Here is a 13,660-nt window from a genome sequence, read left to right as displayed (position 1 = left end):
GGTTACAGGGATGGGGGCAGCCGTCTCCTGGTTGCAGGAATGGAGGACGGTCGTCTCCGGGTTGCAGGGATGGAGGGCGGCCGTCTCCGGGTTGCAAGGATGGGGGCGGCCGGCTCCGGGTTGCAAGGATGGGGGCGGCCGTCTCCGGGTTGCAAGGATGGAGAGCGGCCGGCTCCGGGTTGCAGGGATGGGGGGCAGCTGTCTCCGGGTTGCAGGGATGGGGGCGGCCGTCTCTGGGTTGCGGAGTGGCAGTCTCTGGGTTGCAGGGATGGGGGGCGGCCGTCTCCGGGTTGCAAGGATGGGGGCGGCCGGCTCCGGGTTGCAGGGATGGAGAGCGGCCGTCTCCGGGTTGCAGGGATGGGGGGCAGCCGTCTCCGGGTTGCAGGGATGGGGGGCGGTTGTCCCCGGGTTGCAGGTATGGGGGCGGCCGGCTCCGGGTTGCAGGGATGGGGGGCGGCCGGCTCCGGGTTGCAAGGATGGGGGCGGCCGGCTCCGGGTTGCAGGGATGGAGAGCGGCCGGGTTGCAGGGATGGGGGGCAGCCGTCTCCGGGTTGCAGGGATGGGGGGCGGCTGTCCCCGGGTTGCAGGGATGGGGGCGGCCGGCTCCGGGTTGCAGTGATGGGGGGCGGCCGGCTCCGGGTTGCAGGGATTGGGGGGCAGCCGTCTCCGGGTTGCAGGGATGGGGGGCGGCTGTCTCCGGGTTGCAGGGATGGGGGCAGCCATCTTTGGGTTGCAGGGATGGGGGGCGGCCGTCTCCGGGTTGCAGGGATGGGGGGCGGCCGTCTCCGGGTTGCAGGGATGGGGGGCGGTCGGCTCTGGGTTGCAGGGATGGAGGGCGGCCGGCTCTGGGTTGCAGGGATGGAAAGCGGCCGTCTTCGGGTTGCAGGCATGGGGGGTGGCCGGCTCCGGGTTGCAGTGATGGGGGGCGGCCGTCTCCGGGTTGCAGGGATGAGGGGCGGCTGTCTCCGGGTTGCAGGCATGGGGGGTGGCCGGCTCCGGGTTGCAGTGATGGGGGGCGGCCGTCTCCGGGTTGCAGGGATGGAGGGCGGCCGGCTCTGGGTTGCAGGGATGGAGAGCGGCCGGCTCTGGGTTGCAGGGATGGTGAGCGGCCGTCTTCGGGTTGCAGGCATGGGGGGTGGCCGGCTCCGGGTTGCAGTGATGGGGGGCGGCCGTCTCCGGGTTGCAGGGATGGGGGGCGGCCGTCTCCGGGTTGCAGGGATGGGGGGCGGCCGGCTCCGGGTTGCAGGTATGGGTGGTGGCCATCACATGGCAGCAGTATTTGCACTCGCTGAGATTTGCGGTGGTAAAGCAATAGGGCCACAGTCTGTTCCTGCACTGGGGCCCCGATTGCTGCGTCCACTCACGGCCCGCTATAGAAGTCCTGAGTCCATGTCTGTGACAGCCGGGATACGCTGCACGTTCAGTCCTCACCGCCGGGGTCCGACAACGCTAATTCACAGTGACAGGTGCACATGAAATTGACTCTCGTTATGTAAAAGATTGTGGAAATAAAGACGTCGGCAGCAGTTCACCGAGACATCATCGGATTAATCATCCTCCGCGTCTGAAGTCGTCCTCCTAGTGCAGAGCTGAGAGGGGTCCGCCAGCTTAAAGAGCCGTCGCTTCAGGGCAACATGGAATTAATGCAAATAATCTATTAGTGCTTGTTTGCCCAGGGACACGCGCGCCATAATACACAAGAAGTCTGAGAAATCTCTGCCACCGTGCACCATACAAATGTCAGCGCGCCATCATTACTGGTGCGCGCCGGCCGGCCATTTACCGCAGCGCCGCGCAGACACCGAATATGTCAAGCATCGGTTACATTGATTGGAAAATGCTGCATTTAATAATCCGACTCACAAGATCAGATGTCAAGTGTGGCCTCTTACACACTGGAAAATATGGCGGCTCCGTTCCTAAGAACAGGCGGCATTGTCTTGTAAATTGGAGGAGCCGCCGGGCACCCTGAGATAGAAGAAGAAGAAGAAGAAGAAGAAGAAGAAGAAGAAGAAGAATGGTCTAATTTATCGTCTGAGGATTAGTCAGGCATCTCAGATTGGGTCCAAAGTACTAGGAATAAACTTTAGTCTCCTCTTCTGTAGGACAAACGTGAGTGATAAAATTGCAGATATCTGTAGCCACCACTAGAGGGAGCTCAGGAGCTTACTGCAGACTTTCAGGCTTGAGCTCCCTCTAGTGGTAGCTGGCGTTATGACACCATGCTTCCTTACTGTAGACTCTTAAAGGGGTATTCCCGTCTTAGACATCTATGGGTGGAGACATTTGAAAGGTAATAGCTGCTGCTGTGACATCCAGTCAGAGATCATTTTAAGCACTTGGGAGTTTTATGATTTGGGCGGAGAAGCTGTTTATAGTCGCTAGTCTGTTAAGCAGTAAATCAGACCATAAACCTGTAATAATAGAGCCTCTACTTTAAGATGAAGAACCATGGAGGAAATCCAGAGACAATACTCAGATCATATCCCAGCATTACGAGCCCCAATAACATCCACAGTGATTATTTGATTGCCAGAACAGATTTTGTTCCAGAAGGGGTTGTTCAGACAAGCCCATCCCTTTAAGAACCCTTTTCCAGATGCTTGTCAATATCTCGGCTGCCTGTTTCCACCACTAGGGGGTAGTCTAAATACAGCCATATACCGTCTCGAATGGACCAGAATGGGAACTGCATAGAGATCGCCCCCTAGTGATGGATTATTTCTAGCAGTAAATCTGAAAAGGAAGAGCTGAAGTATAAAGCACTGACCTCATGAGCCCCAGAAAATCTTCTATCACGTGGTCTGGTTGTCCAATTTTAAGTGATTTCCCTCAAGCTAAACGAATCGGGCGCCTGTTTTCATAGTTTGTTGTGATCTATCAGGCGAGGAGTCCCAAGTTGTTTGCCTTAAAGGGAAATCTGTCACCAGGTTTTTACCTAATCTGAGGGTAGCGTAATGTAGGGACAGAGACCCTGATTCCAGCGATGTGTCACTTACTGGGCTGCTTGCTTCAGTTTTGATAAAATCCCTGCTTTATTTTCTGCAGTGCTCCAATACTGAGCTGTGTATAACCCCGCCCACACCACTGAGTGGCTGACAACAGCCAATCAGTGTTGTGGGCGGGGTTAGGCTGAGCTCTGTGTTTGCAGTACTGCTAGATCTGCAGCAGAAAAGGCAGTGATTTTATCAAAACTGCAGCTAACAGCCCAGTAAGTGGCACATCGTTGGAATCAGGGTCTCGGGGTCTATATTATGCTGCTGTCAGATTGGACCACAAAAACCTTGTGCAGATTCCCTTTAAATATGATTTTCTGGTTTAACGGTGTTGATGCGTTCCCCTCTGTCCATAAATCATTGATCGGAGGAATTACCGGCCCAAGCCGCCGTCTTTCATCTCCAGTGGTGAAAGTTTCATCCGACCTCCTCCTTCTTTCACCTGTGTCGTCCTCCGCTGCCGTCAGCATGAAGCAAAGCCGCAGGGCTGAGTTTTAGGATTGGAAATGCGCCTGAGGCAGAACTACCGAATTAACAGATCAGAGCCGCCGGTGACCCCACACCTTGTAGCCCCGGGCGAGGAGACAGCAGGTGGAGCCGAGCCTGGCCGCCCCCCAAATACTAATACACATCTATAATGCCCAGATAAAGGGGCACCTTTCTTGTGCGGCCCGCTCTTAACCTCCTGTTAGGGGTTTTTTGTTTTTGTTTTTTGTTTTTAAAAGGGGTTTTCCAGTTTAAAGACTGTCTAAACCAATTCATCACCATTTTCTAGATCACCATTTTCTAGAGAATGGGAACATTCTTTATATCTCCCCCCAAAAAAAACATTCGGACAGATCTCTCTGCTGTCCCGGACGGTTTGCTACAATGTATCAGCGCGGAGTATTATCTAAACTGGATCCAGATGAAGCAAACCACCACTCTTTATATCGTCTATTATAGGTACTGCTGCGCCATTTTACTTTACCACGTGCTGCGATTATACTGTAGAGGATTTTACAGTGCACTCTGGTGGTCAGGCTAGGAATTGCACAGATTCTTCACCTGTGATGAGCCAATCACACTAATGAAATTAGGGTTCTGGCCCCTTTAAACGCATAGAATTGCCGTCTGTGACAACGACTTTTTGCGATTAAATTCTGGATTTCCATCCCAGTTCCTACCTAACCCGAATCTGCAAATGCCAAAAATCCGTCCCTCGCCCCTCCTTTCATCCTGCGCCATAAATTAATCTTCCTGTGCGTGTGTGCCGTGGCGGAGAGGTGTGAAGCCGCAGCTTTCCACGCTCTGTGCGCTCTAATTTCCAGCGCCGGGTGCAGCGCCAGCCGCCGTCTCTGCCAGGGGCTCCTCTGTTTGTGCCTGTAGAGAGCTGGCAGCAGCTTGCATGCAGAGCGGGGAGATAGCCGGGCATCTGTCTGCAACATCTGCCTAACCTTTACCTCTTCCAAAACAGACAGGGCCGAGGGGAGCGGAGCAGCTCGGGGGGCGGACATTAAATGGATTATTTATTTATTTATTTTTTTACAAACATCCCCATAACAAATGGATTCAGATTGCATTTAATTATTTTTTTATATATTTAGTTTAACATTATTTTCAAACTTGCTTTATTTTTATTTATTTATTATAATTTTTTTTTTTTAATTAAGGTTGCACATTTTTATATAGTCGTGGCCAAAAGTTTTGAGAGACTAATTTTTGTTTTGTCACTTAATGCAGTGTAAAAACTGAAGCAGCCAACTAAGTTTGTCATTATCAAGAGCAAATTGTCAAATTTCATTGATCTTCTCCTTGGCTCAGGAGAAAGTGTTAACGAGGACAAGGCAGCTGATAACACTCCTATCATTAATCTGCAAATTGGTTGCTTTAAAACGGAACAGGCGCTTGAAATCAGTGTCTTCCGTTACCTCCAAGGCAAGCGTGTACAATCATCATTGCTTTCCATCAAAAGGGCTTTACAGGCAAGGACATTGCTGTCTGCAAGTTTGCCCCTAAATCAACTATTTTATCAGATCTTCAAGACCTTTAAAGACGGGAAGGTTGAGTTTCTTGGGAGGAAGCATTAGGGGCGTTAATGAAAGTTAAGCAAGTCAGGAAGCATCAGGGCACCCAAGAAAGTCCAGCACGTGTCAGGACTGTCTCCTTAAGAGGATACGGGCTCTGTAGAACAGCAGTGCAGAGCTTGCTCAGTAATGGTAGCAGGCAGGGGTCAGGACATCTGCAGGCACAGTGAGGCGAAGGCTCTGAAGGGCAGCAAAGAAGGAGGAAAAACCTCAAGAATGGACTGACATACTCCAGATAGTACAGGGATTGGACTTCTGGGAACATAACTGTCCCCCCATTTTTTGATTGGTAGGGGGGGGGGGCCTTCTCATCCATTGGGGGGCTCACTCATAATTTTGCTCATATATGATGAATGGATCTAAATCTTCTCAAAGAGCAAGTTCTCCCATCATCCAGGACAATGAGGTGATGATGATGGTTTCTCCAGTATGATGGAGACCATGTCAAAAGTGAGAACCAAGTGGCTCAGAGAGCAAAACCATTGACATTTTGGGTTCATGTCCAGGAACCCCCCCCCCAGATCTCAGTCCCATTGAGACTCTGTGGTCAATCCTGAGAAGACGACAAACAAAAACCCCAAAAATTATGCTCTGATCAGACGAGAAGGGGTGGCCATCAGTCAGGATCTGGCCCACACCTCCCGTAGCCGCGGGGTATTGCAGCCTGCGATGCCTTATTAAATACCCAAGATGTAGCTGCTGTTTACTGTCATTTATAACGAGGGGCGGCCTCTGTAGCCCGGGACTCGCCCCAGGAGATGGAGTGGCGGGACGGCCTCCTAGCGTGTCAGCTCGCGGCCCGGCTCGGTTGGTGGTGAGACCGAAGACCACAAGCCGATCTTTGATTACATAATTACACCCTTTCTGCCATCAGATCCACTCGCCCCTCTGCAGCGTGTCGGCCTCCGACTAATTAGACTATTAGTGGTCCATGTGTTCCTGATATCCTGCCACCATGACTGTGCGAGGAGCCGGCCGTTTCCCCACCGCCGATCATCAGTCTTCACCGCGTATTAATTAGAACAGATCTAGGAGAGAAAAAAACACGGAAAATAAAACCCCCGGAGACCGCAGCCATCTTATGTCCTACACCACAGATTTACCAAGGGCTGTGGATGCCTGGCAGTGCGGGCGACTGTGCCGACGTCTGAGAGGAGACTTGTGGGGAAGGGAAAAATAATGTGAGGTTACAAAAATGAACGATTTCCAGGTTACTAAATGTGTCTGCGAATGTGCAGATAGGAAGAGGCCGGCCCTGGTTATAGGGGAACTGCTGATAATGGGGATGTGTACTGTTACATCACTCTGCTGCAGGCGGACTGTACACTGCGACTGCACCAGCAGAATAGTGAGTGCAGCTCTGGGGCATAATACAGGATGTAACTCAGGATCAGTACTGTATGTACACAGTGACTGCACCAGCAGAATAGTGAGTGCAGCTCTGGAGTATAATACAGGATGTAACTCAGGATCAGTAATGTATGTACACAGTGACTGCACCAGCAGAATAGTGAGTGCAGCTCTGGGGTATAATACAGGATGTAACTCAGGATCAGTAATGTATGTACACAGTGACTGCACCAACAGAATAGTGAGTGCAGCTCTGGGGTATAATACAGGATGTAACTCAGGATCAGTAATGTAATGTATGTACACAGTGACTGCACCAGCAGAATAGTGAGTGCAGCTCTGGAGTATAATACAGGATGTAACTCAGGATCAGTAATGTATGTACACAGTGTCTGCACCAGCAGAATAGTGAGTGCAGCTCTGGGGTATAATACAGGATGTAACTCAGGATCAGTAATGTAATGTATGTACACAGTGACTGCACCAGCAGAATAGTGAGTGCAGCTCTGGAGTATAATACAAGATGTAACTCAGGATCAGTAATGTAATGTATGTACACAGTGACTGCACCAGCAGAATAGTGAGTGCAGCTCTGGAGTATAATACAGGATGTAACTCAGGATCAGTAATGTATGTACACATTGACTGCACCAGCAGAATAGTGAGTGCAGCTCTGGGGTATAATACAGGATGTAACTCAGGATCAGTAATGTAATGTATGTACACAGTGACTGCACCAGCAGAATAGTGAGTGCAGCTCTGGGGTATAATACAGGATGTAACTCAGGATCAGTAATGTAATGTATGTACACAGTGACTGCACCAGCAGAATAGTGAGTGCAGCTCTGGAGTATAATACAGGATGTAACTCAGGATCAGTAATGTATGTACACATTGACTGCACCAGCAGAATAGTGAGTGCAGCTCTGGGGTATAATACAGGATGTAACTCAGGATCAGTAATGTAATGTATGTACACAGTGACTGCACCAGCAGAATAGTGAGTGCAGCTCTGGGGTATAATACAGGATGTAACTCAGGATCAGTAATGTATGTACACAGTGACTGCACCAGCAGAATAGTGAGTGCAGCTCTGGGGTATAATACAGGATGTAACTCAGGATCCGTAATGTATGTACACAGTGACTGCACCAGCAGAATAGTGAGTGCAGCTCTGGAGTATAATACAGGAGATAACTCAGGATCAGTAATGTAATATATGTACACAGTGATTCCACCAACAGAATAGTGAGTGCAGCTCTGGAGTATAATACAGGATGTAACTCAGGATCAGTAATGTAATGTATGTACCCAGTGACTGTACCAGCAGAATAGTGAGTGCAGCTCTGGGGTATAATACAGGATGTAACTCAGGATCAGTAATGTAATATATGTACACAGTGACTGTACCAGCAGAATAGTGAGTGCAGCTCTGGGGTATAATACAGGATGTAACTCAGGATCAGTAATGTAATGTATGTACACAGTGACTGCACCAGCAGAATAGTGAGTGCAGCTCTGGAGTATAATACAGGAGGTAACTCAGGATCAGTAATGTAATGTATGTACACAGTGATTCCACCAGCAGAATAGTGAGTGCAGCTCTGGAGTATAATACAGGATGTAACTCAGGATCAGTAATGTAATATATGTACACAGTGATTCCACCAACAGAATAGTGAGTGCAGCTCTGGAGTATAATACAGGATGTAACTCAGGATCAGTACAGGATGAGTTTTTCTCAGGTGACAGGATGGATGATTTGTTAGGCGACATCTTGGTCTGTTTTTAGGATGCAAATCATTGAGCTTCCACAGAAGGTTGTGTGATTGCACATTTGTCCATGGTTCATGTCTGGAATTGCTGTGTCCTGGTGAATGGAGCTTTGCTGCAGTACCAGACACAGCCCTTGGTCAGATGTGGCGCTGTTTCTTGAAGAAGCAGCCTTCTTTTTCAGCCCTTACATTGCAATCAACCCACCACAGTGATTCTCTCATTAGGGTCTGTTTTATGAGAAGCCAATTAGCCCGGTATTATCGCCTGGATCATGGGAGGGCGAACACACACACTGATTGCAAATCACATCACGAGCGGAGCGCGCGCCCCATTACCGCAGCGCCCCATTACCGCAGCGCCCCGATACAGAGAGCCCACACTATATTGTAGCTCGCACAATACATCGGGCGTTCTCGGCATTTCATTACCGCCTGGGGATGTAAGGGAACATAATATAAGGCGAGTAATGAGCGCTGTGCCTTTAAGAAACCCTTCATGCATTACTGGAGAAGAATCAGAAGTATTCCTATTATTGTAATCTGGAGGATTTCCTCCGCTATAGACGGTGCCCAGAAGAGCAGCACTGAGCCCGCACCGCTAACAGCCTTGTTGTGAGGGGATTAGCAGCCAAAGGAATGCAAAAGACCCTGTGAGGGTCCCGCTGCTCCCCATCCTCCCCCTGTGCTGCCGCTCCTCACCCCGGGCGCCCAGCTTCTTTCCTGTAATTCGGCCATCTTTGTGCAAAAAATACAAAATACAGATGTAGCAGAGCTGAGTTTGTTGCTTTTTGTGAAAACCCCAAAATGTGTATCTGATAGGATCGCCATCTCTATGTGCCCGCTGGCTCTACAGCTACAAAGGGACTACAACTCTCAGTATGTGCTGACCCAGTGCCCACAGGCTCCCCCCAGCCTAGGTCACCAAGGAGGGATTCACATCACCTACATACAGGTGTTATCAGTCATTGTACATGAGGAGGAGGTGAGCTGTGACATCCCCTATTGTGAATGTTGGATCCTGTGTTATCTACTGTATATAGAGGTGTTATCAGTCATTGTACAGGAGGAGGAGGTGAGCTGTGACATCCCCTATTGTGAATGGTGGATCCTGTGTTATCTACTGTATATAGAGGTGTTATCAGTCATTGTACAGGAGGAGGAGGTGAGCTGTGACATCCCCTATTGTGAATGGTGGATCCTGTGTTATCTCCTGTATATAGAGGTGTTATCAGTCATTGTACAGGAGGAGGAGGTGAGCTGTGACACCACCTATTGTAAATGGTGGATCCTGTGTTATCTCCTGTATATAGAGGTGTTATCAGTCATTGTACAGGAGGAGGTGAGCTGTGACATTACCTATTGTGAATGGTGGATCCTGTGTTATCTACTGTATATAGAGGTGTTATCAGTCATTGTACAGGAGGAGGAGGTGAGCTGTGACATCCCCTATTGTGAATGGTGGATCCTGTGTTATCTACTGTATATAGAGGTGTTGTCAGTCATTGTACAGGAGGAGGAGGTGAGCTGTGTCATCCCCTATTGTGAATGGTGGATCCTGTGTTATCTACTGTATATAGAGGTGTTGTCAGTCATTGTACAGGAGGGGGAGGTGACCTGTGACATCCCCTATTGTGAATGGTGGATCCTGTGTTATCTACTGTATATAGAGGTGTTATCAGTCATTGTACAGGAGGAGGAGGTGAGCTGTGACACCACCTATTGTAAATGGTGGATCCTGTGTTATCTCCTGTATATAGAGGTGTTATCAGTCATTTTACAGGAGGAGGTGAGCTGTGACATCACCTATTGTGAATGGTGGATCCTGTGTTATCTCCTGTATATAGAGGTGTTATCAGTTATTGTACAGGAGGAGGTGAGCTGTGACATTACCTATTGTGAATGGTGGATCCTGTGTTATCTACTGTATATAGAGGTGTTATCAGTTATTGTACAGAAGGGGAGGAGGTGAGCTGTGATATCACCTATTCTGAATAGTATATCCTGTGTTATATTGAGGTGTTATCAGTCTTTGTAATCCTGACTGTGATGATAGCGAGACATCTGAAAAGTGTTCACTGAAGAACAGGAATTGCGACTGTCCCCAGTGGCCATTCTATAAATTGCCACAAAAGAAGAAAAAAGTATTGTTAAAATTTGTTTTAAAGAAATGTATTTAATAAAAAAAAAATTGATTTAATCTTCTCTGACATTTTCTGCACGTGCAAATGATTTAACGCGGTTACAAAGTGGCACATCTGAGCTGGGTAACTTCTTTTTTTTTTTTTCAAGATTTTACTACAAAAGTATGATAGATTTTCTCCGGAGCTTGCGGGTAAGATCTAGTGAAGTAGGCGTCTTGTTCATGCTGTAGACGGCGCCATCCTCGACCGCACTGAGCCGCCATTTATATAAAAAGCGTTAAACTTGCCGAAATGGCGCTGCAGGGCCGGAGAGTAGCGCCGTTTCGGCAGTTTGCCGCTGCAGATTAAAGTTCCTGCGGGGTGTCACCCGTGGAAATCTCCACCACAATGCTGGTAGCGTGCAGATCCGCAGCGCAATACTCTCTAGGTATCGGAGCAATGTGCCCCGCTGTGTCCATGGAACGCACTCGACTCTGCTGCATCTGATACAAATGCCCCAAACTTTATCCCCCATAGAACTTTCTCCGCGCTCCCTCGTTGGTCCTTCGTCTTCCTCTCGTAAAAAAAGAAAAAAAGAAAAAAAAAAAAGCCAAATCCGATGGAAGAAAAATATTCATTTAATTATTACGCTGGCGCTCAGGAGATAATTTTTTTTCTTTTTTTTCTTCCTTTTCTCTATCCCCCCCCCCTTCCTGCACTTTTCTCCCCGGCTGCTGAGCTTGCTTGGAATGTTTGCGCTAACCAATTAATATGCAAATGAGCTGATAAATATTTATGCCGCGGTTTTAAATTATGCAGGGAGCGCTTTCAGTGTACTCTGCAAATGAATTGCTCACGGACTTCAAAGTGCTGGCTGCCGCGCTAACGAGGGAAGATTTGCATAAGGCCCTAATCAGCCGCATACTGATTAAGCTTCATTATGGAAACTGCCAGCTGCAATCTTTGTTTCTATTTTATTACAAAAAAAAAAAAAAAAAAAAGGGGAACTTTTTCATGCTTCAGTTGCCTTGACAATGTCAGAGCGAGCGACCGAGCAAGCGAGCGGCGGCTAAAACTCCACACAGCAACTCAAGTTTTCGTCTTCGCCTGGCCGCTGCTATGGTATAGTCCGGAGTAATAGCGATTACTTCCACCCCCCCACCTCTCCTTTTTCTTTACCCCCCCCACACCCCAAAAATTAGCCGCCTCCTATAGACCCATCAGGCATAGTCTTCTTCCACCTGTTTGGACCCTGGGCGAAACGGGCGCTTCATCTGACGGCATGCTAGACTGCAGTGAGTATGCACTAGGTGGGTACGGTCTGAGCACTTTTAATATGGAAATAGCTGCGGGTAGGAGGGGTGCGGGCGGCGGTGACTATGCATGGGCTCATAGCATATGTAGCAGAGCTCGTGGGGTCGGGGGCCGGAGCAGCGCCTTTAGTTTTGTCTTTAACAGTTTGCCGCTAACATTCTGCAATTCTCTCCTGCTGCTATTGTTCTCTGTTTTCAGGCTGAGGATAGCCGATAGGAAGTATGCACGGCTCCTTAATTTTTTCTTTTTGTTTTTTTTTCTATACTACTGGACTGGTCCTTTTTTACTGTTTCCTCCACTGTTCCTGTGCTACATGTGCCGGACACAGTCGCCGATTTTTTTATTTTTTTTAAAAAATTTTTATTTATTTATTTTTTTATATTTTTCACGTCTACGGTTGTGTGACGCCATGCAGGGGAAGTGAAGGGGGTCTCGTATCTGATTAAAGTTTTACCTTTTTTTTTGACAATTCCATTATAGAGATCCATCCGGAACTTGCAGTCCTATGTAAGAGCATATTTGCTGATCCACTTGTTGGATGCAGGAAAAAGAAATCTAAAGGCAAAAAAAAAAAAAAAAAAATGCACGTTTTTGGAACTGGAGGGGGGGGGGGAGAGATGGTTCATTGAGTGTCTGTTATCACTGGATGTGTAGGAGATGGTTCACACGGTCACTCGCCGCCCTGAGAGGAAAGTGTAGGGGGCAGTATTGAGATCGGATGGGGTACAGTCGCCATGTTTGGCTCCTCTTCACTCGGTTGCTGATTTTTTTTTTTTTTTTTTTTTTTAGATATCCACTATAGGAATCCCCTATCTAGGGGTATGTCAGCTCACGAGCATTGGGGATTAACCTCTTTTTTTTTTTTTTTTTTCTTTTTTTTTTTCTAAGTGTGGGACCCCCTGATCCTAGCTGTGAATAGGGGATAGCTCTCATACATACACATTAGATGAACCAACCAACCATCAAACGTGTCCTAAGTTTCCTAAAAGAATGATTGGGCTGTTGGATTTCAGTATGCCTGATCATTTGTCCCCAGCAGCTTTTATCACCCTCTCCTCATCCAGTACATGCACGCTCGGCCAACGTGAATGTGGATCAGGAGGAATTGCCTTGTCCAAACCGTGCGGCCTTTATCTGTCAGATATCCCTTTTTAAAGGGGAGGTTTACCTTTTTAATTATACCAAAAATGCTCACATTTGCAGAAGGGTTAAGGTTTTCTTTGGGAGGATCAGCACCCACATTAAAGGGGTTGTCTCTACCCATTTCAGATGGGGGAAATATTATAAATTATTTGATTAGCAACTTTGCATTTTACCTGTATATACTGCTCGTGGGCTAAGTTACCAGCTCCCTCTGCAGTCTTATCAGCGGTGGTCGGTCTCCTAGGCAATGGGCGCACGACTGAAGCTTGTGAGCTTCGTTGGCTCATGTGCTGCAAAGGTAAAGCTTGCAGGTGCGGTGCGCAGTCATCAAGAGTGCACTGGCCATCCTTGCTGATGGTTTCCTTTTTGGTGCATTCAGCACAGGTATCTCCGTTGTTGCGCAGATTAATGTGCCGCTGTTTCTGGAGTCTTGCTGTACTCCTGTATTGTTTCTGGCAGAGCGCTGGTTAATTGCTCATCCTCTATTTTGTGCACTGAGGAGATGGACGGTTCAGTTCAAGAGATTTTTAATGAATCAAGACCCAGACGGTCATTTCCCCAGGTACCTGATCTGCCGATCTGTGCATCACCTGGAGCGTCGTCCTGTGAAAGATGAACCGTATACAAGACCCGCAGAGAATAACTCCGCCATATCCTGCGCTGAGGTCGTGGTGGGAACAGACAGCGGCCCCCTCATAGACCTCCCCTCATTATGGTGGGGTTAATATAGTGGAGGCCGTATTGATGAAGACATTAAATGGAAACTCAGGAGCCGGCGATGCACAAATATAGTAACGTAAATCTGTAACTTACACTTGGGGGTAGCATTGCTCATATGTCGCCATATTGTACTGTGCTCCTGTGTAAAATTATACTGCAGGGGAAACTTAATTTTC

The 13,660-nt window shown here is 48.3% G+C and overlaps 1 protein-coding gene across 2 annotated transcripts in view; it reads left to right on the top strand.

Moving 5' to 3' along the window:
• POU2F1 (POU class 2 homeobox 1) overlaps positions 1-13,660 on the top strand; it is a 118,497-nt gene that overhangs the window by 57,208 nt on the left and 47,629 nt on the right. The window contains exon 1 of one of the 2 annotated variants that reach the window (XM_069760595.1): positions 11,347-11,617. The exons of the other annotated variant lie outside the window; for it this stretch is intronic. Within the exon in view, the coding sequence (XP_069616696.1) occupies positions 11,590-11,617 (28 nt within the window). The 5' untranslated portion in view covers positions 11,347-11,589. Of the gene's footprint in view, positions 1-11,346; positions 11,618-13,660 lie in introns of those variants that run through there. 2 annotated transcript variants of the gene reach the window in all.

Source organism: Ranitomeya imitator, chromosome 3 (assembly GCF_032444005.1).
Source record: "Ranitomeya imitator isolate aRanImi1 chromosome 3, aRanImi1.pri, whole genome shotgun sequence".
NCBI lineage: Eukaryota > Metazoa > Chordata > Amphibia > Anura > Dendrobatidae > Ranitomeya > Ranitomeya imitator.
This window is presented reverse-complemented; position numbering and strand designations above follow the sequence as displayed.